At 58.1% G+C, this 26,054-nt stretch overlaps 2 protein-coding genes across 6 annotated transcripts; both read right to left on the reverse strand.

Annotated features, from left to right (window-relative positions):
• Positions 1-9,581: 9,581 nt before the first annotated feature.
• Positions 9,582-17,881, reverse strand: GZMM (granzyme M). 3 transcript variants are annotated; one of them, XM_036848497.1, is made up of 6 exons: positions 17,031-17,104; positions 14,950-15,187; positions 11,922-12,081; positions 10,746-10,881; positions 10,287-10,550; positions 9,582-9,852 (listed from the first exon to the last, which is right to left on the reverse strand). In XM_036848497.1, the coding sequence occupies exons 2-6, from the start codon at positions 15,011-15,013 to the stop codon at positions 9,700-9,702; spliced, it is 777 nt and encodes a 258-aa protein (XP_036704392.1). In that variant the 5' UTR covers positions 15,014-15,187; positions 17,031-17,104; the 3' UTR covers positions 9,582-9,699. The 3 variants fall into 3 exon arrangements, with proteins under 3 accessions (XP_036704392.1, XP_036704393.1, XP_036704394.1); XM_036848498.1 differs by lacking the exon at positions 17,031-17,104 and adding an exon at positions 14,755-14,837 and having other exon boundaries at positions 14,950-15,028; XM_036848499.1 differs by lacking the exons at positions 14,950-15,187; positions 17,031-17,104 and adding an exon at positions 17,820-17,881.
• CDC34 (cell division cycle 34, ubiqiutin conjugating enzyme) lies at positions 17,869-24,294 on the reverse strand. 3 transcript variants are annotated; one of them, XM_036848501.1, is made up of 5 exons: positions 23,828-24,260; positions 20,969-21,055; positions 20,779-20,876; positions 20,111-20,245; positions 17,869-18,469 (listed from the first exon to the last, which is right to left on the reverse strand). In XM_036848501.1, exons 1-5 carry the CDS (start codon positions 24,002-24,004, stop codon positions 18,256-18,258), a joined length of 711 nt encoding a protein of 236 aa, XP_036704396.1. In that variant the 5' UTR covers positions 24,005-24,260; the 3' UTR covers positions 17,869-18,255. The 3 variants fall into 3 exon arrangements, with proteins under 3 accessions (XP_036704396.1, XP_036704397.1, XP_036704398.1); XM_036848502.1 differs by lacking the exon at positions 17,869-18,469 and adding an exon at positions 18,485-19,220 and having other exon boundaries at positions 23,828-24,294; XM_036848503.1 differs by lacking the exon at positions 17,869-18,469 and adding an exon at positions 19,243-19,512 and having other exon boundaries at positions 23,828-24,284.
• Positions 24,295-26,054: the final 1,760 nt, after the last annotated feature.

The following is a 26,054-nucleotide window of genomic DNA, read 5'->3' on the forward strand; positions in this document are numbered from 1 at the left end:
CTGAGAACACGATGCTCAGTGAGAGAAGCCAGACACAGAAGGACACACGATGTGTGTGATTCCATTGATGGGAAATGTCCAGAACAGGCAGATCCACAGGGACAGACAGTGGGTTCGTGGTTGTCGGGGCTGGGGAGGGGGAGGGGGTGACTGCTCATGGGGACGGGGTTGCTTTTTAGGGTGATGAAATGTTCTAAAACTGATTGTGATGCTGAGTGCTCAACTCTGTGAATGTACCAGAACTGTTTACGCTTTCATGGGTGAATTGTATGGTATGTGAATCATCTCAATTAAAAAATGCGGTGACGTCGATCAGGGGGCACCGCTTTAGATGAGGGGCCAGGTGGCCTCTTGGAGGTGACGACATTGGAGGTGACACGTGTATGAGGAGGGGCAGCAGCCCCTGGAGGGCTGAGCTGTGAGTCTGGGAGCAGCCTGTCGGGGGCAGCGGGAGGCAGCTGGAGGAGGAGCCTGGGCAGAGGCGGCTCACGGCCCGGGATCCTGGAGGAAAAGGCTGGAAGGGTGTGGCAGAGGGGCCAGGACAGAGGCCTCTCCTCCTGGAGATTCACTGGCAGGCTCAGCAAGGCTGCACGGAGCGGGGTCGAGAGGGACGTGCGGGAGGAGGGGGGCAAGAAGCCAGCTGGCCTCAAAGCACCTCCGGGCCTGGGCGGATCTCTGTGTCCCCGTCGGCCCAGAGCCGGCCTGAGGGCGGATCTCGTGGGAAATCGTGGGGTTGCCAGAACACAGTGGTGCCTCCCTGCCCCCTCCCTCCTCAGCTGGGTCCTGGCTCCAGCCGGGTCAGGAGGGTCCCATGTCCCCTTCTGCTTCTAAGAAGAGGCCTTTCAGGATCAGCCCAGGCAAGGGTGGCCAGATTCAGCAAATAAAAACACACGACACCCAGTTACATTTGAATTTCAGATTTGCAAAAAATCACTAATTATTTAGTATAATATATCCCGCGCACTATCTGCTGTATACTTACGCTAAAAACGATCTGTTGTCTATCTGAAATTCAGATGTCACTGGTTGTCCTGCAGCCCTGTGTTCCACGGGGCACCTCTGACCCTGCCTGTCGAAAGCAGCCGATCTGGTCACCCTTAACTCTCCTCTTCGCCCCCCCAACACTCTGTCCTTGTGTGCACCCCGTGCACACCCCGTGCTCCTTGCCGGCTGTGCGTGCGCGCAGGGACACGCACAGCCGGCAAGGCCTGGGCTTGCGGGCGCCCCTAATTGGCCATGGGAGAGCCAGGATCCTCCCTGGGTCTCCCCCACTGGCCTCTGAGGCCTGCGGGCGCCTTGGGAGCGGTCCAGAGATCCACAAACAGAAGGGCAAGGAAAGCGCCTCCCAGCTCTGCTGTTGGCACAGACGGGCCACCGCTGGCTCTAGCCAGGCAGGAAGAAGGAAGAGCCAAACTCCTCCCTGGGGCCCGGCCCCGCCGACCCTCGGGCCTCAGCGCCCTCACCTCCCCCGCGCTTGGCTCCAGCCTTGCTGGCACTGTCCCTGGCCCGAGCCTTTGCCTGGCTGTGCCTGTCACCCGGCACACGCCTTCCCGGGTCTCCACCCGGCCCTTCCCACCTGGCCCTGGCTGCCCCCGAGCCGTCCTTTCTCCGGGCCTCATAACTCAGGACACCAGCCACCGTCCCGTCCCTGGATGTCTGCTTTGGTTTGTTTGCTTTCTACTTCTTCCTATGAAACGTTTTGAACGCAAAGACAAGGGGAGAGAAAACATGAGGGTTTTATTCTCTGTCACACCCATCTGTCCATTGCTAAAATGTTCCAGCTTAAGGTTTCTGTTTTTTAAAAAAAATAATTTATTTATTTATTTATTTATTTTTGGCTGTGTTGGGTCTTTGTTGCTGCCTGCCGGCTTTCTCTATTTGTGGCGAGCGGGGGCTACTCTTCCTTGTGGTGCGCGGGCTTCTCATGGTGGTGGCTTCTCTTTGTTGCAGAGCACGGGCTTCAGTAGTTGTGGCACGCGGGCTCAGTAGTTGTGGCTTGCGGGCTCTAGAGCGCAGGCTCAGTAGATGTGGTGCACCGGCTTAGTTGCTCCGCGGCATGTGGGATCTTCCCGGACCAGGGCGCCAGCTCGAACCCGTGTGCCCTGCATTGGCAGGCAGATTCTTAACCACTGCGCCACCAGGGAAGTCCCCAGCTTAAGGTTTTCAGTGCATTTTTCTGAGAGGGTGGAGTTTGAAATCCAGCCCTTCCCCAGGTGGTGACTGGTGGTGAGGGTGTGGATTTTATGCTGAGGAGCCCTGGGAGGGATCCGAGCGAGGGAGGGTCTTAGTCTTCTACCTTCCTTGTGTTGTAGACGGGTCCGGGGCTGGGGGGAGAGGGTCCTGGGCAGGGAAGGCGTGGAACTGGGGGTACAGGATGGTGCAGTGGTTGCTTCCAGACCTGAGAATGGGGCCTTCCTTATTTGGAAAAAACGTCTTTGCAGATGTAACTAAATTAAGGGTCTTGACATGAGCTCATCCTGGATGAGGATGGCCCTGAATCCAATGACCTTATAAGAGACAGACACAGGGACTTCCCTGGTGGTTCAGTGGTGGAGACTCTGCCTTCCAATGCAGGGGGTGTGGGTTTGATCCCTGGTGGGGGCACTAAGATCCCACATGCCTTTGGGCCAAAAAACCAAAACGTCAAACAGAAGCAATATTGTAACAAATTCAACAAAGACTTTAAAAATGGTACACATCAAAAAAAAAAAATCTTTAAAAAGTAAAAATAAAATAAAAAATCGGAGACAGACTCAGAGGAGAAGCCACGTGAAGATGGAGACAGAGGCTGGGGTGATGGGACCACAGGCCCAGGACACCAAGGACCATGGGCCACACCAGGAGCTGGGAGGGGCGGGAAGGCCCACCCCCCCCCCCCGCCCCCGCTCCCCGGAGCAAGCACAGCCCTGCCCACACCCCGTCTCAGACTTGTGGCCTTCAGAACCGTGAGAACATAATTTCTGCTATGTAAGCAGCCCAGCTTGTGGCGCTCTGCTGCAGCGGCCCCAGGAGATGGTACAGAGGGTTGGGTGGTCGGTTCCTTTAGCGCTGGGGTTGACTGACATGGCCGGTGGGCTGGGCAGGGCGGACGCCAAGCTGGGAACCAGGGAGGCTCCCTGCAGGCTGGGGCCAGTCCAGCTCCGGCTTCAAGGGCAGACACGCCCGGGAGGGATTTACAGAAGCTGCTGCCCTTTGACCTCCTTTGGCTTCTCCTCCTTAACTACTGCTCTCCCTGGAAAAGTGACAGGCGGTTCCCCCAGATGAACGTGGCCGGGGGCTGGTGATCTTTCCTAGCGAACAAGTCCGATAGGTAAAAACAAGACAAAACAAAACAGAACAAAGCATCTGAAAGTGAGAGATGATCCAGCCTCCCCTCAGCCTCCCCCGCCGAGATGGCGGAGAATTCAGAGATTCTTTCCCTGCACAGTTGTGATGCACAATGTCCTGAACACCTGGGGCGCTGCTGTCAACGGAAGCCCTCCCTGGGCCTCGCGGGGGCTGAGCCTTAAGGTGTCCTGGCGTTTCAAGGTTTCCTCACCCTGTTTGCTGATGTCTTTGTCCTGGTGGAACAAGGGGAGGGTTCTCTGTTTCTCAGCAGTTTATTTTGAGAAGTCCTCAAACCTACAGAGGCACCCTGGGGACAGCAGCCCCTGCACCTGGATTCTCAGCCAGGGGCCTTGGCCACGTGCGTGCCCCAACCCCTTCCTCTGTCTCTGTCTCTCTCTGTCCCTCCCTCTCTGTCTCTCCGTCTCTGTCTCTGTGTTTCCCTCTCACATTTTCCAGAACCAAGGACCCGGGCACAGAGCAGCATCCTCGGGGACACACAGCAGGCAGGACCCATCTCGGGGATGGGATTTGCGCATGAGGACACCACCGCCTTCACCCTAAGACGCGACACGAAGGCTGGGATCCGAAGACCAGTCTGAGGTCTCCCTGTAAATTAATGTTGGATCTTCCCTGTGGTCCAGTCTCCCTGAAGGCCCCAACCTCAGCCCTTATGGCAATTTTTTCCCAGGCCCTGGGGACACTGCATTGAGCTGTCCTGTTGCTTTCCTGGCCCTTATTCCAGGACACAACACAGTTGCTGTGAGCGGCCAGGTGTAGGGTTGGTTTTGGGAAACGCATTCCCTGCAGGGTTCCTCTCCCACCATCCCCCAACCCCTAGCCGGTCAGCTGAAACCGGCAGAGACCAGAGACCCCCGCCCAGCCCTGCCACTCCCTCGTGCCCTTTGACCCCCTGTGGTGATGCCCTGGTGCCCTGAGTCCCCCAGTATGTCCTGCTGCCAGTGCCTCACTCTGTCCCTTTAAGGCGCTCAGGCTCCTGCTCACCTGGGCGTGGGGTGGGGCTCAGCTGGGCGAGAGGCAACAGCTGTGGACGAAGATAAGCTTCCCCCTCCAGGGCGCCGGGCCTCCAAACACCGCCTGGCCTCCACTGATCTCCGTCCAGCTGGAGCCACCCCAGGTCCCTGCCGCCGGCCCTCCCCCCTCCCAATCAGGGACTTTACTGGAGGATGGCGCAGATCCCTGCAAACTGCAGCGTCCGGTGGCCCTGGTGGCGGTGTGATGCCGAAATCCTTCCGCAGCTGAACTGCGGGAAGGCGGCGGCCGGAGAGGGCAGCCGCGCACCCACAGCAGCCAAGGGCGCCGGGACAGCCCACGTGTCCCTCGACGGATAAGTGGACAAATGCCATGTGGTCCCTCCACACCTGGGAACGTCACTCAGCCTGAAAAGGAGAGAAGCCCTGACACTCGCCACCACGTGGACGGACCCTGAGAACACGATGCTCAGTGAGAGAAGCCAGACACAGAAGGACACACAGGGTGTGACTCCATTGACGGGAAACGTCCAGAACAGGCAGGGAACGTGCAAAGTGCCAACCGTGCCAGCTCTAGAGGTGGGGGATACCGCCGCTCTCTGCAGGGTCTTCAGCTTTTCTGCAGGCTGGAAGATGCACACAGGAAAGGCTGGGGTGCGTCCAGTGGGGTCAGATGGTCAGCCCTCTCCCTTTGCTGGGAGTGCAGTGAGTGCGGCGCTGGCTTTGTGAGGCCCCAAACCTTCAGAGACAAGCCGAGGCCCCTCCATCGGGGCTCCCCAACCCCGCATGCTGCCATGGGGGGGCTCACCATCTGTGGGGTATCCCGGGCACCGTGGGGTGTGGAGCGGCCTCTCTGGCCCCATGTTCTCAACGCTGGAGCCCCCAAGTCCTAGGGACCACAGATGTCCCCAGTTGTGGCCCTGTGTCCCTGGGACAGAATTGCCCCAGGTGAGACCCCTGGTCTACAGGAGTGTGGAGATGTGAGCGGGGTGCTCGATGGAACACCCCGTGGGAATGGTGTGGATGGCCAGGCGGGAGGACTGTCACACTTGGTGTTGAGGGAAGGACCCGGGCACAGAGCAGCATCCTCGGGGACACACAGCAGGCAGGACCCATCTCGGGGATGGGAATCCGGCGGTGGGAACCTTGCTGGGGAGGGGGCTTGGGGGGCTCCTGCTCTGTCTGTCGACCTAGGCGCTGGTTACACAGGGCTGTTTGCCTGGGGTGTTTGTCAAGCACCCAGCAATCCTCCTATGCCCAGAGGACGCCATCCTGAAGATTTAACTCAGTTCTGACCCTCTCTGCCCAGAGTCGGTGCAGACCCCCAGGTTACAGGCCAGCCCCACAGGTCTGCCCCACCCCACACACCCATCCCAAGTCCACCTTGTCCCCTGAGCTTCTGCCTGACCAGCTATTGGGGTTCCTGCCACCCATCTCCTCGGGTTTGATTAACTTGCTGGAGCAAGCAAAAAAAAAAAAAGTTTGCTGGAGCAAACTTAAAAGTTTTTGCACAGCAAAGGAAACCATCAACAAAACGAAAAGACAGCCCACAGAACGGGAGAAAATATTTGCAAACGAAGCGACCCACAAGCGATTAATCTCCAAAATATACAATCAGCTCATGTGGCTCAATATAAAAAAAACAAACAACCCAATCGAAAAATGGGCAGAAGATCTAAATAGACATTTCTCCAAAGAAGACATACAAATGGCCAACAAGCACATGAAAAGATGCTCAACATTGCTAATTATTAGAGAAATGCAAATCAAAACTACAATGAGGTGTCACCTCACACCAGTCAGAATGGCCATCATCAAAAAGTCTATAAATAGTAAATGCTGGAGAGGGTGTGGAGAGAAGGGAACCCTCTTGCACTGCTGGTGGGAATGTAAATTGGTGCAGCCACTATGGAGAACACTATGGAGGTTCCTTAAAAAACTAAAAATAGAGTTGCCATAGGATCCAGCAATCCCACTCCTGGGCATATATCCAGACAAAACTCTAATTCGAAAAGATACACGCACCCCAGTGTTCATAGCAGCACTGTTTACAATAGCCAAGACATGGAAGCAGCCTAAATGTCCATTGACAGAGGCATGGGTAAAGAAGATGTGGTACATATACACAGTGGAATATTACTCAGCCATAAAAGGAATGAAATAATGCCATTTGCAGCGACTTGGATGCAACTAGAGATGATCATACTAAGTGAAGTAAGGCAGACAGAGAAAGACAAATACCATATGATATCACTTATATGTGGGCTCTAAAAAGATGATACAAAATGAACTTATTTACAAAGCAGAAACAGACTCACAGACATAGAAAACAAACTTATGGTTACCAAAGGGGCAAGGTTGGGGGGGGGGATAAATTAGGAGTTTGGATTAACAGATACACACTACTATATATAAAATAGGTAATCAACAAGGACCTACTGTATAGCACAGAGAACTCTGCTCAATATTCTGTAATAACCTATATGGGAAAAGAATCTAGAAAAGAATGGATATGTGTATATGTATAACTGAGTCACTTTGCAGTACACCTGAAACTAACACGACATTATAAATCAACTCTACTCCACTATAAAATAAAAATTAAAAAAAAAAAATTTGCTAGAGCAGCTCACGGAACTCAGGGAAGCACCTACCCCTGTTTTCCAGTTTATTCCATAGTAAAGGGCATGACCAAGGATACAGATGAGCAGATGAAAAAGCATAGAGGGTGGGTCCAGAGGGTACCCAGGGGGTGGGGTGCGCCCCCTCTCTGCCCACGTGTGGCCTGGGCTCGTCACATCTCTTTGTTCCAGAGTTTTCCTGGGGCTGGGTCTCCCGCCCCCTCCTTTCCCTGCCTGCCTACCCCAGGCTGGCAGGTGGGGCTGGAAGTGGCTTCCAACCCTCAGGTTGAAAGGTGTGGTTGAAAGGGGCTCATCGACATAAACTCAGGTGTGGTTGAAAAGGGCTCATTACGAGGGTTTTAGGAGCTCTTTGCTAGGACTGGATGAGGGCCAAATGTGGATATCGCAGTTTGGTTTCTGGAAGGACAGTCATTGGGCTGTTGTGACCTGGGTGCATTCTGTACACAGGTGACACCTCCATAAACAGTTAAATGTTAACGAGGCACTTGCCCCTCCCAGACCCATCAATCTTGGGATGGGTTATCCAATCATGAGAAAAACATCAGAGAAAAAAAAAATCTCCAGAGAGGGCTGCTCTCCAAAACTCCTGACCTGTGTCCCCACCCCCAACTGCCCAGGGCATCAAACGAGGCACGTCTGAGAAACCGTCACAGCCCAGAGGGGTCCCAGAGAGGCCTGAACATCTCAGGGTACCCTGAGGGGTCCTGGAGCCTAGAGGACTTCAGGGGAACCCGAGGAGATGTGAATAAATTATGGGCTTCGGTTGAGAATAATGTATCAAGATTGGTTCACTGTGACACGTATCATGATAATAACCATGTCTACCAAAGGGGAAGGGACACCCGGGGACTCTGTGCTATCTTCATCGCTTTTCTGTAAATATAAAACTGTTCTGAAAAATAAAGTCTATTAAAAAAAAAAAGATAAAGAAGCTTTAGCAGTTTGGAAAAGAAGAGAGAGAGGTGGTCTCCGTCTTCCTCCTCCTCCTTTTCATCCCTTCTTCTCTCTGGCTCTGAAATAAAGACGGCAAGGGTTTCCTAAAGCATCTTAACACTTTGCAGGAGGCCTGGAACTCAGTCTGTGCTCAGTAGACAAGAAATTCTGCTGCCATCACCAAAGGGGAAAAGCCCTTGCCTTCTGATGGGCAAACTCCACTTCTGGGCCCATAGCCCAGACAAGCAGATCCGGGCGGCAGGTGGGGGCCGGGAGCTGCTCCCTGGCCTGGACTGAGGCAGTGCCGGGCTGGCTGCCTGAGCGGTGGCCTTTGCTGCTTAGAAAACCCTCAGATGAGGACGGAAGGCACCAGAGGCAGTTACTTCCTGGGAAAAAGGGTATCGACGGATGATGACGTGGGGCACTTTTTTCCCTTGGCGGCTTTTTGTCCCTTTAACTTCTCGCCCATGTGCTGTAGTAACTATGCAAAAGTTCCATTCAAGTCAAGCTTGGGAGGGGCTGAGCGATCTTCTGGGGTCAGGGATGTGAATGCTGCAGGGCTTGGGTCGCTCACATCTGTCCTTGCTGTCAGAACAGCAAATCCTTGAGTGAGATTTGTGCATTTCGCCGCGTAGGAGGGAGAGACAGGGCGCTAAATAAGCCCTGCAATCCCGGCCGTGTCCCCACAGGGCAGTGTCTGTCTGCTGTGAGATGCAACAAAGCCAGATGGACGGACGGACGGACAGTGGACCAAGAAGCAGGCACATCACCTGCTCCTGGCAGAACCTGCATGGTGGGCACCTAGGTGTTTAGTGTGCAGTTATTTCAATGTGGCTGTGTGTTTGAGGTTTTCATAGTAAAAGTAAAAGATTCTGCTGGAAAACAGCAGTTCCACAAACTGTTCAACAGAGAGTCACCACATGGCTCAGCGAGCTCTCCCTCATTGGTGCACGCCCGGGAGAACCGAAAACACACGTCCACACACGCGCCTGTGCACCCACGGCCACAGCAGCCAGGGTGGAAACAGCCCAGGTGTCCACGGACAGGTGAGCAGATACACACACATGTCCCTCCACACCCGGGAACGTCACTCAGTAGCCCTGACACTCGCTACAACGTGGACAGACCTTGAGAACACGATGCTCCGTGAGAGAAGCCAGACGCGGACACACAGGGTGTGATTCCATTGATGGGAAACGTCCAGAACAGGCAAATCCACAGAAAGTGGGTTGGTGGTTGTCAGGGGCTGGGGGAGGGGATGGGGTTGCTTTCGGGGTGATGGAATGTTCTGGAACTGGACAGAGGGGCTGGTTGCACAACCCTGGTAATGTACCAAAAACCACTGCATTACACACTTTCCAAAAGGGTGAATTGTATGGCATGTGAATTATATCTCAATAAAGGCGGTACCAAAATAAAAAAGAGAGGGGGAAGAAGATCCCTGGCTGCTTTCTCAGTGTCTCCCTCTGGCTCCCCAGTGCCCAGCCCACCCCCCTGCCAGAGGGAATCTGGCTTCGGAACCCAGTGGCCAGTGCTGCCCCCTGCCAGCGCCCTTGGGGCCCTCGCCAGCTGCTGGGCTGCCTGGGAGGCCTCAAACTTGCAACCTCTGTTTTGCAAATGGGGAACCCTCATCCCCCCCGGCCCCCGCCGCGTGAGGCAGAATCCAGGCCGGCTCATGCCATTTCCTTATTACAGTTTATTGGTTCCCTGACACATGCAGGCCACCGGCTGCCCCTCACTGCAATCCTGCTGGCGCACAGGAGGGGAGTCGGGCCATCTCTGGAGGGTTGGGTTAGGGAGGTGGGCCGCTAGTAGCCGATGATCTTCTTGATCCAGGACGTATAGGGGGCCACGGCGGTGGCCACGGGGGGTTTGAAGATGTTGGTGCAGACCTCAGAGCTGAAGGACAGGATTCCGGCCACTTGGCCTCTGCTGCACATTACGGGTCCTCCCGAGTCCCCCTGCCAAGGCAACAGAGCACCGGTCACCTCGCTGCCCGCTGTGGCGGGTGGGGGTGGGAGGCTGATTCCAGGGCAGAGACCCCTGCCCCCATCTCCCTGTGCCCTCCCTCCCCCCACCTCCTTCATTCCCTCCTCCCTTCCTTTCCTTTTAACTCTCTTTGCGCCTTCTTCCCACCGCAGGGCCTTTGCACATGCTCTACCTATGCCCTGATCTTCCTGGGTGCTGGAGTTCAAACCCCAGCTCTGCCGCCGGCTATGTGGCCATGGGCAACCTCTCTGTGCCTCAGTTTCTGCACTTGAAAAATGGGCTCACGCTCGTGCCAACCTTCAGGACCCCCAGGGAATGGAGGGAGCAGGGCCCGGGGAGAGTTGGGGCTTGCCTGGGTGCCCAGCTGCTGGCCGATGAGGCGCCCCCCCCACCCCAGCACCCTCACCTTGCAGGGGGCCTGGTTCTTGGAGTGGGCCGCCAGGCAGATCATGTGGGGGCTGATGCCACCGTGCCAAAACCGACTGTTGTTGCACATCTTGGCGTCCAGCACATGCATGTCCAGCTCCTGCAGCGCCCTGGCCAGCTGCCCATCCTGGTGGGTCAGACCCCAGCCAGCCACGCTGCACCGCGCTCCTGTGGCCACTGTCTGGCGTCCTCGGGGCAAGGCCAGGGGCCGGATGGTCTTGCTGGGCTTCACCTTCCCATCCAGCTACAGGGACAGAAAGGGGCAGGTGAGTGGGGGAGGGGATCCTGGGGGAGGGGACCTTGGGGGAGGGGAACACTGGGGGAGGGGCAATGAGGTAGGGGATCCTGGGGGAGGGACAGTGGGGAGGGGACCCTGTGGGAGGGGAACACCACACTGAGGGAGGGGACCTGGAACTACCATTTCTCCCACTGGCAGCACCTTAACCAGCGCGAGGTCATTCTTCAGATGGGGGGCTGGCTTGTATTCGGGGTGCAGGACCACCTCCCTGATGCGGCAGGTAAGGCCAGGGTCTCCGAGCACGTGGAGCCCCAGCACCAGCCTCAGCAGCTGTGTCCTGGGGGCACAGGATCAGGGTGTGGGCAGCAGCCCTGCAGCCTCAGGGGCACTTGGTGTTCCGCACCCCCTCACCCGGCCTCTCTCACCCCCTCACCCGGCCTCTCTCTGCGGTCCTTCCCCTGCTCCTGCTCAGTCCGTTCTTCTCCCCACCTCCTCCAGGAAGCCTTCTCTGCTCCCACCCCTCCCCAGACTCGGCCCGGCCAGGGGATTGTGCTGTGTGTGTGTCTTAAAAATGCTGACCCTCCCTGCCCCCACCATCAGCCTGGGGCTCCAGACAGCGCTTATGTTATTCCTCAACATCAGTGATTTGTTCAGAGGCTGGCAGTGACCTAGCTGGGCGCATCAGTACCTATCCTCATAAACTTGCCCAAACTAGAGAGGAAGAAGCTCTTTTTACAGGACTTAAGGGGGCCCATCCTTGCCACCATGGGAGAGAGCCTGCCTGATAATGTGGCCAAGGGGCAAGACAGCAGAGTTGAGAGACAGGCAAGCTTTTGAGCGCCTCATGGGAGCACCTGGATCAAGCCATGCCTGAAGGCTGCCTCCTCTTAGTGTTTTCAGTTACATGAACCAACGATCCCTTTTGGTTATTTCACCCAGTTTGATCTGTGGTCTCTGTTACTGGCCAGACCAGAGGTAGGGCAGCTCTGGGATGGGTTTATTTGGTGGCTTCACAATGGCATCAGGGACCCAGGGTCCTCTCTGTGTTGGCCCTGCCACCCTCATAGACCAGCTCTGTCCACATGGCCACAGGTGGGAGATACACTCCTGGGTGTCACAAGGGGCCTGACTCTGTCCACTTGGAAGGTGCTTTGTTGTAGCAGATAAACCATCCCCAGGAATCCTCACAGCCTAATGTCACATACACACGCCTAAGGTCAATGTCACATACACAGGCCTCAGCAATCACTGCAGAGGGGAAGGGGACCCCCTTACAATGCTACAATTGGCTTAAATCTCTCAGGTGAGAGTGGGGACGAAAGGATAGATTTGGGGACACCTGGGGGGATGGGGGTGGGGCAGGGCAGGGTCACTCACGGATGGGTCAGGCAGTGGGCAGCTGTCAACACCCACTGCCGGTGCACGAGGACCCCTCCACACAGGTGGGAGCCGGATTTCTGCAGCGAGACCATGTATGGGTGTGAGTTGGGGGCAGCCTCTCGACCCCCAATGATGTGGGTCTCAAACGTGTTGCCTCCTGGGGATGGGGAGAGAAAAAGCCAGGTTAGGGCTGGGTGCCCCACCCCTGCCATGACCCTGCAACTCCAGCTCTGCAGCCCTGGATGGAATGTTCTGGAATTAGACTATGGGGTTGGTTGCACAACTCTGAATGCGCTGAAATTCTCTGAATTGTATCCTTTAAATGGGCAAATTGTACAGTATGTGAATGACATCTCAATAAAGCTGCTATAAAAATTGTTCTAAAACCAATCATGAATTAAAAGGATAAAAAGTGCTCTAATGTGAATCAGCTCAAAATCTTCCTGGGATTCCCCATCATGCTTTAAACATCTAAACTCCTCATGACCCACGAGACACACATCAGCTGACCCTGCTTCCTTCACACTCGCCCTCACCCACTGCAGCACTTGGGTCTCCCTGCTGTTCCTCCAGGGCACTGCCCTCGTTCCCACCTCAGGGCCTTTGCATGTACTGTTCTGGAAGCCTGGAGTGCATTTCCCCCAGACATTCCCAAGTCTGGCTGTCTCACTGGTATCGGCTCAAAAGTCTTCTCCTCAGAGACCTCCTCCCCTTACTCAGCTCTGTTCTCTTCCAAGCACTCACCCCACCCTGGTGTTGTATCCCGCACACTTGCTCATTGCCTGTCTATTCCCACTAGCCTATGAGTGATGCAAGGACAGGCTCTGTGCCAGTCTTGTTTACAACAGGTCTAATACAATATATGCTCAGCAAATAAGGAAGCATGAGTGGATGGATAGATGGATGATGGGTGATGGGTGATGGATGGATGATGGATGGATGGATGGATGATGGATGATGGATGATGGATGGATAGAACAAAGGAAGGAAAGAAGGGAGGGAGAAAGGATACGGGTGGATGGTTGGGTCCCTATCCTGCTGGGTCACCAACTGATCACAGAACTATTGTCATCCAGCCAGGCCAGAAGAGTGGGATGCCTACCACCGCCGTCCTTCCATCTCATGCCGCCAGGTGCCGGTTCTGGCCAAGCATTCATGATTTGCGGAGGCAGGCAGCTGGGGCTCAAATTCCAGCTCCGTCACTCCCTGCTGGGCAGTCCTGGCTAGGCTGCCTCACTCTCTGGGCTGTGGTCTCCTGCCCCTGCAAGCTGGAGTTGTGTATAAGCATACGTAGCACACCCTGCCTCCTGCGTGCTGCTGGGGGGCAAACAGCCTGCATCTGCCCCACGTCCTGTGAATCCAGCTCGAGGGTGAGGTGAGGAGCACGCTCTAGCCTCAGAGCCCCAAAGTCTCCCCTCAAGACAACTACAAGGGGAAATGCTTGATTTCACTTTGGAGAAGCCCGGTGAACCTCAACTTCTCCAAGCGGCCGAGGGGATCCACCAGGACAGGGCGAACACAGCCCCCTCCGTGGTTCCTGTGGAAACTGCACCACCGGAGCCCAGTCTGGGGACGCAGCTGACAGGCCCGCACTGGCCAGAGGACCTGGGGGACATGGAGACGCTTCCAGAGCGCAGGGACCGAGGACAGCAGGACGACGCAGTGACCCACAGAGGACCCCGTGGCGACAGTTGGAATAAGGTCTGTAGGTGAGCGGATAGATGCTGAGAATCTACCAGTCACATAAGGGGATGTCTTTGTTCTCAGAACACTTGCTGGAGCGCTTAGGGGTGAGGGGCAGCACATCTGCAGCCCACTCTCAAAGGGCTCACAGAAAGAATGATAAACATACCTATTTATATTTTACACACACACCCAGGGGCGGGATGTGAGCGGAGGGGATGATAAAGCAATTGGATGAGGAATTTAGGGAAGAGAAGATGGAAGTTATCTGCATGATTCCCTCGCCTTCTCTGTAAGAGCAGAATTAAGTCAAAAGGAAAAGAATGTAAAATATCTGTCCTGATGGGGCCTCTCCTCTGCCCCAAGGCCTCGCCTCGCCCTCAGGCTTCACTTAGAAGAAGTCCTAACAGCTATTGGAGATAAAACTCACAGACCCTCAATCCACCTGCTAAACTTGCAAAGCCTCCACTGCACTGAGCTGTGAGATGATCACCTCAGGAAGGGACCCCATGCCATTAGCAGCCCTCTTCACACTTTTTTTTAAAATGCTTTTTTTTTTGTCTCACTTTTAAAAAAATTGAAGTATAGTTGATTTACAATGTTGTGTTAGTTTCAGGTGTACAGCAAAGTCATTCAGTTATAGATATATATTCTTTTTCAGTTTCTTTTCCGATTTTAGGTTGTTATAAGATATTGGATATAGTTCCCTGAGCTAAACAGTGGGACCTTGTTGTTCATCTCTTTTATATATAGTACTGTGTATCTGTTAATCCCAAACTCCTAATTTATGCACCCCCCATTTTTTTTTTTTTTCCCCACGCCTTGAGGCTTGTGGGATCTTAGTTCCCCGACCAGGCATTGAACCCAGGCCCCGGCAGTGACAGCGCCAAGTCCGAACCAGTGGACCGCCAGGGAAGTCCCACATCCCTCCCATTTAAAAAAAATTTTATTATCTTCTCACTAGGTCATCCACGTGCCCCGCACAAAACTGTTGGGGGAAAGTGAAACTCCTTCCCTCCCTCCATGCCTCCCAGCTCTGGAGCCTCCTTCCAGAAATATTCCAGCAAAAGGGAATGGATTCTCACATACTGTCAGAAAAGAAACCCCCAGGACGGCGGGCATCCTCGGCCTTTTGCTCTTTGCTTACCCCACAATCTCTTTTCAAGGCTGTTTCAAGGAAAGCCGCCTTGTGCTTTTGGGGCAGCCAACACGTCTTCAGTGGGGTCCCTTCTGAGGACGGGGGAGTCGTTTCCAGTCTCTGTTCTGATGCCCCGTGCCCTGTCTCCCACCCCCAGACCCCGGGTGCCACAGCTCTGGGCCTCAGTTTCCCCACCGCGCTCACCTGCCCACAGGGCTCCCAGGACCGCCAGCAGCAGCAGCAGCATTGGGGATCGCGGGGCCTCCATGATGCTGGCCCCGGGCCCCCAGCGCCACCCACACCCACCCTTCCTGTGGGGGAGGTGACATTCACAGCTCTGGCTGGTTCCAGCTCACTCTGAAAGATACAGACTGAAAGATACTTCTGAAAGATACAGACTCTCTGAAGACAGAACCCCGTCACCATGATCACACCTGAAAAACTGACAAGAAACCCTCATTAGCATCTACTGTCCCATCATGTTCAAGCTCCCATCTCACACATGGTGTTTTGTGGTTTTAGTGGGATTATCTCCTTGCCCTGTTGTCTTATTGTGGCAAAATACACACACCATAATTCACCATCTTAACCATTTTTAAGTGCACAGCTCAGCAGCACTAAGCACCTTCACACTGTCATGCGGCCATCCCCACCATCATCTCTAGAACTTTCTCAACTTCCCAAACTGAAACTGTTCCCATGAAACCCTGACTCCCCAGCCCCTCCCCCAGCCCCTGGCCCCCCCCCCCATCTACTTCCTGTCTCTGTGGATCTGACTCCCCCAGGGACCCTCCGTGAGTGGAATCAGACAGTATTTGTCCTTCTGTGTCTGGCTTCTCTCACTGAGCATCATGTCCTCAAGGTTCATCCCTGTGGTAGCAGGTGTCAGAATCTCCTTCCTTTTTAAGGCTCAATAATATTCCACTGTCTGGCTAGACCACATTGTTTAGTTTTTTTGTTTTTTGTGTTTTTTTTGGCCATGCCACGGGGCTTGCGGGACCGTAGTTCCCTGACCAGGGATTGAACCCAGGCCCTCAGCAGTGAAAGCTCAGTGTCCTAACCACTGGACCGCCAGGGAATTCCCTGGACCACATTGTGTTTATCCATCATCTGTCCATGGATATCTGGGGTCTTCTAGATTTTGGCAATTTTGAAGAAAGATGGTATGAACACTCGTGTGCTATGAGTACCTGGGGGGCTCCTGCAAATCCGAGGGTCCTAGCCGGGCTCAGCTAGGTCCTCCCTCCTTCACTCCACCCCTCTCCTGGCTGCTCCCCGACACCACGTGACCCCGACCAGCCAATCAGAGCACACCCCTGGCCACAGGGTTTGGTTCAGGGCAGAGGGCCACCCTAAGCCCTAAACCAGCTCAGTGAAGACTGTGGCCCGCATTTCTTCTGGAACTTTTCAGACAGCCCTCACTCTCTGCTGGACTTGGAAAGATGTCACCCTGGGTGTGGGTGGGCCCAAGGTGAGAGGCGTCCACATGAGAATGAGGCCCACACAGAGGAAGCTGATCACACGCTCAGTGCCTGAAACCACACAAACTTACTCTCTCACAGTTCTGGAGGCTGCAAGCAAGAAATGGGCTTCATGGGGCAAAACTGCAGGTGTGGGCTGGACTGGTTCCTCTGGGGCTCCAGGGGAGAATTATTTCCTGCCTTTTCCAGCATCTAGTGACAGAGATGCTGGGATTAGGGCATGGATGTTTTCAAGAGCTGTTATTCTGCTGACCACAGGTAGGGGGAGACAGAGTCAGGGCACAGCCAGCACCTGGCTCCAGCTGTGCCTGAAACCCCCGCCCTGTCAGTCACGGAAGACAGTGAAATTCTCCTGCGCTTGCGTCAGTGTGATGAGTCAAGCGTTTTTCCCTCTGATACTGAAAGGGTTGTGATAAATAAAGAAGACTTGGCTGAAAACTGGGTCACAGAGGTGGATGAGAGCGCCCCGATGCTGGGGCTCTGAGGCCAGATGCAAACTGTCCACCTCTCCTCTGACTGCGTCTGGCACGTGAGGCTAGAGCTGTCTTCACCCAGGAGGGCTTGTGAGGCCAGGGTTCAGTTTAAGAAAAATGAGTATTTATAGGGTGTTCACGTGTCCTACCTTGTTTAATCTTTCTAATAACCCCAGGAAGTAGGTTTCATTGGTATTGGGGGGCAGGGGAGGGCGTCATATTTTGGCAACTAAGAAGAGACGAATTTCAGATACACGACAAGTAACTTTTTGGTATGATTACGTCCCCAACGTTACATGGGATGATCTTAGAGTAAAAACAATTTGTTTACCTGAAATTCACGTTGAACCCAAACCCAACGTTGGGCAAACCCAATGCTGAGGCCCCCGGGTGGGAGTACAGGATCCCGAGGCCCCGGTGCGTGGCAACTGTGTGCACAAGCTCCTTTGGATCTGGGGACAAGAGCTGGGTGTTTACACCCCGGCTTCCAGCCTCAGACGCTCCCTAGAGGGTGGGTCCTCAACCCCTCCCCTTGGGTCTGGGGGCTCACGCCTGTTCCCATCTGTCCTGTGCACGGCAAGTGGCACCGCGTGACCCTGAGGCTGGTGGGCACTGGCCTGGCTCCTGGGCCCTCATCCTCCCGGCCCTGAGGCTCCAGTCATCTAGGCGGTGGGGCAGGGACACGCACCCTTCCCTCCCCACACCGATGTGACCCCGACCCACACAAGTCGAGCATGATGAAGGGTGAACATCGAGTCTGGATCTGTTTGTTACAGCAGCCTGGGGACGGGGAGAAGGGGTCCCAGGGGAGCAGAGGGGCTGGACCAACAGGCCCAAGGGTGGTGGCAGGTGGGGTAAACTTTCCCGTAAACGCCCAGACGGTATTTCTGGCTTTCGGCCCAGACGCTAGGTTGCAATCACTCAGTTCTAAAGCTGCTGCTCAGAAGCAGCCAAATGTAGGGGAAGAAATGGGTGTGGCTTTGTTCCAATAAAACTTTATTTTTGCCCAGGAGCTGGGGCTTCGGACCCCCGGGGCCACCCCTCAGCCCCAAGAACGCACCCCAGGCCCCCGCCTGGCCAGACCCCGGTCTCTGCGGCCCCTCCCCCCAAATCAGCAAACCTGACAGGAGACCCCTGGGGAGCTTCCAGGCTCGGAGGGGCGGCTGCCGCCTGCCGGTCTCGGGTCACATGCATGGCACCAGGGCCTGCGTCCCCGCCTGGGCCCCGTTGGCCTCACGGCCAAGGAGAGGTTGGTCCTCGGGCTTCTCATAAAGTCGCTTTATTTAGATTCCAAACAACCGCAAGCAGAGAGAAGAGGTGACCCCGAGTCAATCTGTCCGCTCTCAAGCCGGGACCCCGAGTCTCTGGCTCCAGCTGGTGGGTGGGGCGGGCGGGCCAGGGTCCCCAAGCGGCGTCCGGCCCACGCGGGGCCGCGAGCGCAGCGGCCTCCCCGGAGGCGGAGGGGACAGGGCGGACGCAGTGTCCGGAGGTAGTGGCGGCGGCAGAGAGTGGGCGGCTGAGGTAAAATCTGTAAGTTTATTTGCGGAGACGCGGTGTCAGCACTCCTCGGTGCCCGAGTCATCCTCGTCGTCCCCGAAGCAGCTGTCGGCCTCGGCCTCGACCTCGGCGTCCTCGTAGTAGTCGTCGTAGAAGAGGTCCGAGCCCTCGTCGGGCGCTGGGGCCTTGGTCTTCACGCAGTACTCAGCCAGCGTGGTGGGCACCTTCACGCCGTCCCGCTCTGCGTCCACCTTGGTCCCCAGGACCTGCTTCCTGCGGGGAGAAGCGGGGTCTGCCTCATTGCGGCTGGCAGCCCCGGGGCCCCCGCGCTCGCTCCCGTGAAACAGAGTAGGACAACCGGGGCGATGGCCGGGCCACGGGGGCCAGCGACAGGATGGCCGGGGCGGGGGGGCGGGGCAGAGCAGACGGGCCCAACCGCTCACGGCCCCCGCGCGTGCACGGGCCTCTGCTCACACACGCGCGCACAGACACGAGCACACGCATGCGGGAGGGGGTGGAACGCGGGCTCTGAGCCAGGACGAGGGCTGTGCAGACACAGGGAGGGTGTCAGCTCATCAGGAAGAGAAGCGCAGGTCGGCCCTGGCCGCTGAGGTGGGAGCAGCCACGGCGCTGGGCTGGGCCAGTGGGTGAGGGGCAGGGTGGAGGGTGCAGGGTGGCGGGTGGGGCGGGCGGGGTTGCTCAGCAGCCCCAGGGGAAGGGCCAGCCACTGGGAGGCACCCATGGCGGGACGCTCGGCACATCCCCACCAGGCAGGGGTCCCGGGTCCTCTCCTCTCTGTACTTGAGCGTCTTCCTGTCACCAGCACCGTGTCTCCAGCACGTGCTTTCCGTCCGGAGCTTTATCCAACTGATGGTAGCCGGCGGGAGCTCTGACCGCACCTGCTGCGCCTGGGGTCCACCCGACAGTGCCGGTGGGCTTTCTGGAGCTCCCGCCATGGGGTCGCGCGGCCGGCCCACGGGCACAGGTCCCCACAGCTGCGCGGACACGGTGGGTGAGCATGCGCCTGGAGGCGGGTGAGGACGAGGACCTGTTTCCCCGGGTGAACGCTGGGCCTGGGGGGGACTGGGTCGTCATGGAGACACGTGTCTGACCTACTCCCTTTTCTAAGAGGCAAATGACAGACTAAAAACCTCTTTGGAGGAGACTCAGTGAAGTGTTTAGTTTGTCATGAAACAAGTCACAAACCCCAGGGGTTCCTAGAGCAGCTCATGGGACACAACGAACAGAACAGAGCAGAGAGCGCAGGCCCTTGGGGAATGTTTCGCACAGACTCCCCTGCGAGGCCGGGCACCTGCCTGTTCACGGGGAAAAACAGAAAACAACGGAAATGAGAGAAGTTCACCCTGGCAAACTCCTAAGTGATGCGCTGCTTTTATAACCAAGAGAAACTGACTTTTCATAAAAGAAGTTATTTCCTAAACGTGCTCATACCACACGGCTTTACTGCCTTTAGAGAATAACTCCAAGTTTCAAAATTGCGAAATTCACTCCCATTAGGTGAAAAGATGGAACACCCCGCACAGCATGGTCCCGGAGGAGACCGCGTGGGGAAAAGCACGTGGCCACGCACACGCGCGCACGGTCCAGCACGCAGGGTCCACGTACACGGGGGATGGGGGGTACCGGCGGGATCTCTGCCCTTTCAGCGTCAAAGCAGAAGGATGTGGCAAGACCCTGCTAGATCCTGGCGGGCACCAGGGTGTTTATCTCTGTGTGAGGTGCATGCACCCACACGCCACGCACATGAGACATGCACACACACACGGCACGTCCATACACGACAGTACACATGTGGACCACAGGCTTCACGAGAGAAAGACCCCAGCTTTTCTGGCAAGAAGAGGAGGGCTCAGGATGGGCCGCCCTGCCTCCCCAGGCCCCAGGCCCACTCACCGGATAATGTCCGTGTATTCGCGGTCCTTGCCTTTGCTTTCTTTCCACTTCCTGTACATCACGGAAGCGTCCACGTTGGCCGGTGAGAAGGTGTTGGGTTCGTTGAGAAGGGAGATGACGCTCAGGAGGATGGTCCTAGGGGAGGCAGCAAGAGTCGGCGTGGGGGCGGTCCACCCGGGAGCCTCATGCCCCGACCCGGTCCGCCACCCTCCACCTGCCCTCTGCTGCGTGCCGGGCTCCTGGGACGGGACGTGGGTGGACAGCCAAGGCCAGGACCATCTTCCCTCCGCTGGAGCAGGCCTGTCCCCTCCCTGGGGCATCCTGCCTGGAGTGGGTCCCCTGTGCCACTCATTCTCACTCCAGCCTGGGGAGGAGGAGAGTGCCCGGACCGCTCAGGGTGAGCACAGCTCCGGGGGATGGAAGGGCTGCGCTCCCTGGGGCTCGAGGAAGGAGGGGGGACCCCAGGGGCACGCAGACACGGCCACAAGAGTCCCAGAGACCGTTCCTGAAGGTGGGTGGGGCAGGGATGGCAGGAAATGGGGGAGAGGCCGGCAGGGATGGGGGCTCTGGCGGGAGGTGGCTCCCACAGACGCTGCCACCCAGCAGGGAGCTGCATCCTCCCGTGTCCACATCCACAGGGCTGGCCTGCCCGACGCCGACCGCCTCACCTGACGTTCTGCGTGGGGTTCCACCGCTCCGAGGGCAGCTCCCCGCTCTGGGGGTCATCGACGGGGGGGTGGAGGATGGAGATGCACACGTCCCCAGTCTGCGCGGCACGGGGTGGGGGGGGTCAGCACCCACGAGGCTCCCGTCCACACGCCCCCCGCCCCAGCCCGCCCCCCGGAGGAGCAGGCTCACCTCGTAGATGTTGGGGTGCCACATCTTGGTCAGGAAGCGAAAGGCCGGCGGAGAGTAGGGGTAGTCAATGGGGAACTTGAGGCGCGCCTGGTGGGGGAGAACAGAGGCTCAGCCAGGGCCGGGTCAGGCCACCCAAGACCACACACAGCGGTCAGCCTGGGACTCGCCTGCCTCCGGCGCCCTTCACGGGCCGAGGGCTTTTCGGGGTCACCGAGCTGAGCTGACGACCCCGATCCCTGCCCTGCTGTCGGTGGCGGGGGGTGGGGGGGTGGGCACTCGCCGGGGAGCAGCTCCAGGCCTGTCCCAGCCCAGGCCTCTGGGGGGACCAGAGCCCTGGCCCCAGGGAGCGTGGTGGGCCCAGCCCCAGGAGCCGGGTGCCCAAGCACCGCGCTGGGCTCCCAGCCTCAGTCTCCAGCCTGTGGGGAGGATTAAAATAGACGGGTGTTCACTGGGCAGGCGCCGGGGGCGGAGATGAGTCAGCACCAAGCGGACAGGCTCTTTGCCTGCAGGTATCAGCCCTGGGGGGTCAGGAAGGCAAACGGGAAGGTCACGGGCAGGCGGGCAGACGGGGGAGGGCTGCGAGGGAGAGCTATGCCCCGGCCTCGCCTGTTTAAGCCCAGTCCTGGGATCCTGATGGTGCTTCAGGCTCTCGGGGCCAACGTGGGACACCTCTGCTGCACGCCCCCCCCATCTTTAAAGAATCGTCCTCTTGGGCAGGGGGTGCTGGGGGCACTCGGGGGAAGGCCCTCTGTTCTGGAGTGAACGTGCTGAGGCCTGAAGTCAGTCTGGAACTCGGGCCTCAGACCCTGCCCCTTGGTCCCGCTAAGCCCAGGGCTGCGTTTCTAAGTGAAGGCAGAGACCAGCTGAGGCCTCCTTAGCAGAGTAGGGGGACAGGCCTCCCCTCACCAAACACCCATCAAGTCCCAGAGATGCCTTTACCGCTGTGCCAACTGAGGCTCAGAGAAGAAGAGTACCTTGCCTGAGGGCACACAGAATGCAGCTGTGGAGGGGCTCCCCAAACCAGGTCTCTGGGGCACTCCTCAGCACACGCTGCCCGGAGCCCCTCTGGCTTGTTAGGAGGAGTGGGTGAGGCCGGGAGGGCTGAGAGGAAGGTGCTGGAAAGCGATGGTGCCCCCCCGGACACTTCCAGCCCCTGTATTTCCACATCTTTCCCCCACTCCCCAGCCAACCACCTCAGAACAGGAGGATCTGAGGGTGGCAGAACCACTGTGGGTCCCATGCTGCCTTCCTCGAGGACAGACCCTCGCGACGAACGCGATCAGATTTGCAGCGCCCCTCCCTAGCCCAGGTTTCTAGAATAACAGGATCATCCCCCCAAAGCCAGCCTGGAAGGTCCTACCCACAATCCCTTGCAAACAGTGGGCAATAGCCAGAAACCCAGGTCTTTTCCTTTCTTTCCAGTCCAGCACCCTTGCTCAGAGCCCTGGCGTGGCCTCAGGGTGGGACTCATGCTATTCCAGCTCTGAGTGGGGCCCTTATCCTCACAGCCAGCTGCTCCCAGATGCAGACAAAAGAGGCTGGGGGAGGAGGGCTGGTTAAACCATTTGGTCACCAGCCCCCAACCCGTGTCCTGCACGGGGAAGACGGATTCCACATCAGAACTCAGCCCAGGACTGTCCATGTTCATCCCCCCATCCCACCCCAGTAACGAGGGAATCTCAACTCAAGAATCACCCCAGCAGGCCAGCCTGCCCCGTCCAGGCGTGGCTAAAATGTTAGCCAAAAGTGCAAACACAGACATCTGTCCGGGCAGTGCCAGCTCCACCCCGCCCCCGCCCGGGCCTCCCAGCCTGGCTGCTGGGCTCTTGGCAGGCGGCAATGGGGGTGTTCCAGCTGAGGGCCCAGGCTCCGCTTCTCTCACAAGGAGACCCCCTGCCTTGTCCGTCTGGCTCGAGGAGCAAAGTCCTTTGATCTGGGAAGGGTCCTTCCAAGGCCACATGTGGACTCATATCCTGTCCAGGTTCTGGCCTGAGCCCTCGTCACACTTGTCAGAAACACAGCCGGTCCTGGGGACAGCCCTGACCTCCCCGCTCACAGAGCGCCCACAAGCGACCCAGGGCGGGCGACATGGGGCCCAAGAAGCCGCCTGCTCAGAGGAACCTGAGAAAGGCCAGCCGAGGCGCAGAAGAGCCTAAGCTTCTGAGGCCGGACCTGGGTGGGCTCTGTGGCGTGGCTCCCGGGGACAGGGTGGAGGGTGGGAGCGACGGCCGGAGAGAACAGGTTACGTAAAGCTCAGGATGAAGCCCAGCGGGCCGGGCCCCCTGCTATCGGCCAGGGTGGCCGCTTTCCAAGCAGGTCCCGGCTGCCAACCCCATCCGGGCCTTTGTTGGAACCCGAGCCAGTGGCCGAGCCAGCCCCCAGGCGGCGGGCCTCCCTCCCTCCCAACAGTGCTGGCTGGTTCTGGGGAGGCCTCTTTGTCCGCTCCGGGCAGCGGGCAGGGCCGGGAGGAGGGGGACGGGCACCAGGGGCTGGGGGAAGCAAGGGCCCCGCACCCATAGAAACAGGGAGGGTCCCGGGCCTCCCCTCTGGGGACATGAAGCGGCCTTAGAGAGAACAGGCGCTTCTCGGGGACTCCTAGGGCCAGAGGGGTTGACCGAGGGCCCGTAGCTCGCCAGAGGCGGTCAGGCAGCGGGGTAGAGAGAGGGGGCCCCGAGAGGAGGAGGGACAGAAGATGGGGGCCCCGCGAGGAGGAGAGGGAGAGAGAAGGAACCCCGTGAGGAGGAGAGACAGTGAGAACGGGTCACGCCAAGGGAGCGAGCAGGGGCAGGGGGCAGAGGCGGGGGAGGGGCCCCGAGGAGCTGGAAGAGGGGGTCGCCGCCCCCTGACCCCGCCGCTCACCTTGAAGTAGCCGCCCTCGTAGTAGGTGTTGGGGGGCCCGAAGATGGCCACCTCCCAGTTGTACAGGTCGCCCTCGTCCACCAGGGTCACCCGGAAGCCCTCCACCGGCTCCTCCTGCAGCCCCTTGAGCTCCAGAAGTAGCGCCTTCTGCGAGCTGGGCACCAGCGGCCGGGCCATGGCGGCGGCGGACGGGCCCGGGGCCGGGGGCGCTTGGGGCCGCGGGGCCGTGGGGGCGCGGGACGGGCCGGGGCCGGGGCCGCCTTCTTCGTCTGCGCCGCCACCGCCACCCGGAGCCGCCGGGCGCTCCAGTAGCTCTGCACCGCCGCCCGGCGCTCACCTCAGCCTCCGCGCCCCGCCCCCGCCGCCCGCGCCTGCGCCTGCGCTGCGCCCGCCCTGACCGCGCCTGCGCGCCCGCCCGCGGGGCACGCCGGGAAGCGACCCCTACCACTGCCGCCGAGCGCGCCGCCGGGACCCGGGGGCCGCGCGCGCAGGCGCTTTGCCGCTTCCGACACCGGGGAGGCCGCCGCTGCCGCCCTAGCTCGGACGAGTGCCCGGGTCCCCTGTGCGCGGGGCCGCGGGCAGGGATGAGCTGCGCCGCCTGGCTCGGCCCGCCGCGCTTTTGGGGCCTTTTTGTGACGTCCCGTTGCAGGGCGGGGCCAGGGCGGAGCCGTCCCGAGCCTCAGTTTCCCCACCTGTGACCGGGCCGGGGCCCCCCCACCCCCGGACGCTGGAGCCGGGAGGGTCCCGCCGCTCGCAGCCCCCTCCCCACTTGGCACACCTCTGCAGCGTGGACTCGGCACCCGTCCAGGCCGAACCCCAGACCAGAGCCCTGACCCTCCCTGGCTGTGCCCGCGTCTCAGGCCGACCTTTGACCCCACCCTGGGCTTTACCCCGACCCTGCCAGAGCGCTGACCTGGCTGTGCCCCGGGCCCGGACACCCACACAGCTCTGGGTCGGAGAGTTGGGATGGGGCCTGGCCTCCATCCCTGCACGTCCGCAGGTGACAGCGCCCCACCAGGGTGGGCGTGGCACTCGAGGCCTGTGGTGGCCTTGCTGGCAGGTGACCCGGGCAGCCAACAGTTGCACCAACACCTTGGGCTGAGCTGAGCTAATTTCCTCCCCTGGCTGCCCCGACACCTGGCCCTGGCCCTGTGCTGGTCCCCGCTGAGGACAGGCAGGTAAACCCGTCTGGGGAAGGAAAACAAGATGTCATCTGTGGGGATGGAAGGAGTCTGAGAAAGCCTTGGGCAAAGCAGCAGCTTCATCAGTAAGGGGGCTCTGCCCTGCACCCCGAGGGACCTGGAGGGGCCCGTCATCTGTAAAGTGGGCTGCACGCCCCTGTTTGTCCAGTGTTCCAAGCGTTCTCTGTCCCTCATTCTCTGCCCCTCATTTTCTGCCCATAGCACCAGTGTCATAGCCTCGGCATGTGGCAGCTTGTTGATGAATAGTAATTAGAATTAATAATGATTCTTCCAGAGACGTTTCCCAAGATGTCTCCCTGCGTACACCCCACAGGAGTTATTGCAGGAGTTATTGGGTGAGTGGGGGCGGCCCTGGAAATGTAAAGAGAGGTACCAGGTTTATGGCCCCTCCAGCTGGTCCCACATGAGGCCTTGTCCCCCAGGAAAGCCTGCACCTCAGGCTCTGAAATATCCTGAGGTGGTGGACATCTGGGGTTTCTACCTGCCCATTTTCTGGCCACAGCACCTCCATTTTCCCATGGGGTCTCCCACTCTTAGTCGGCAAGGTTCCAGTTGGACTGATCCTCAAGCCCTGGCTGCAGGGATGGGTCCTCCAATCAGAGTACCCTAGGCCCCCTGGCTGCAGTGGTTGGTTCAGGAACAGCATGTGACTTGGCCTTTTTCTGGGGACACGATGCTGCTGAGACGTCTGAGCTGGGAGAACCTGGACCTGGAGCTCTAGGACCGTCTCGTCACCACGAGGCCTGTGAACAAAGCTGGTGCTCAGGAAAGCTGAGCCAACTGATGAGAAAGTGCTGAAGACCCTGTTTGTGCTCCTGGATCCAGCCATGCCTGGCCTCCCCTTGCAATGGTGCAAGTCAATAAATTACTTCTTTTCTTATTAAGCCAGTTTGAGTTGAGCCTTCCATCACATGCAACAGAAGAGCCCTCAATTCAAATCTAGGTCTGTCATGAACTTGGAAATGGTCCTCAAATGTAGAATTGTAAGATAATGAACTTGTGTTGTCGTGGGGTTTTTTTTTTGG

The sequence above is a fragment of the Balaenoptera musculus genome, chromosome 3 (genome assembly GCF_009873245.2).
Source record: "Balaenoptera musculus isolate JJ_BM4_2016_0621 chromosome 3, mBalMus1.pri.v3, whole genome shotgun sequence".
Classification (NCBI taxonomy): domain Eukaryota; kingdom Metazoa; phylum Chordata; class Mammalia; order Artiodactyla; family Balaenopteridae; genus Balaenoptera; species Balaenoptera musculus.

Excerpts from the sequence above, each read along its gene's own strand:
- GZMM (XM_036848497.1), bottom strand. The coding sequence starts at position 15,013 with ATGGAGGCCCCGCGATCCCCAATGCTGCTGCTGCTGCTGGCGGTCCTG. Across the intron at positions 12,082-14,949 it reads CCTGGGAGCCCTGTGGGCAG|GAGGCAACACGTTTGAGACC; the intron begins GTGAGCGCGGTG and ends CCCCATCCCCAG. Across the intron at positions 9,853-10,286 it reads AGAACCAGGCCCCCTGCAAG|GGGGACTCGGGAGGACCCGT; the intron begins GTGAGGGTGCTG and ends TTGCCTTGGCAG.
- CDC34 (XM_036848501.1), bottom strand. The coding sequence starts at position 24,004 with ATGGCCCGGCCGCTGGTGCCCAGCTCGCAGAAGGCGCTACTTCTGGAG. Across the intron at positions 20,877-20,968 it reads GGCACCCCAACATCTACGAG|ACTGGGGACGTGTGCATCTC; the intron begins GTGAGCCTGCTC and ends CGTGCCGCGCAG. Across the intron at positions 18,470-20,110 it reads GAATACACGGACATTATCCG|GAAGCAGGTCCTGGGGACCA; the intron begins GTGAGTGGGCCT and ends TTCTCCCCGCAG.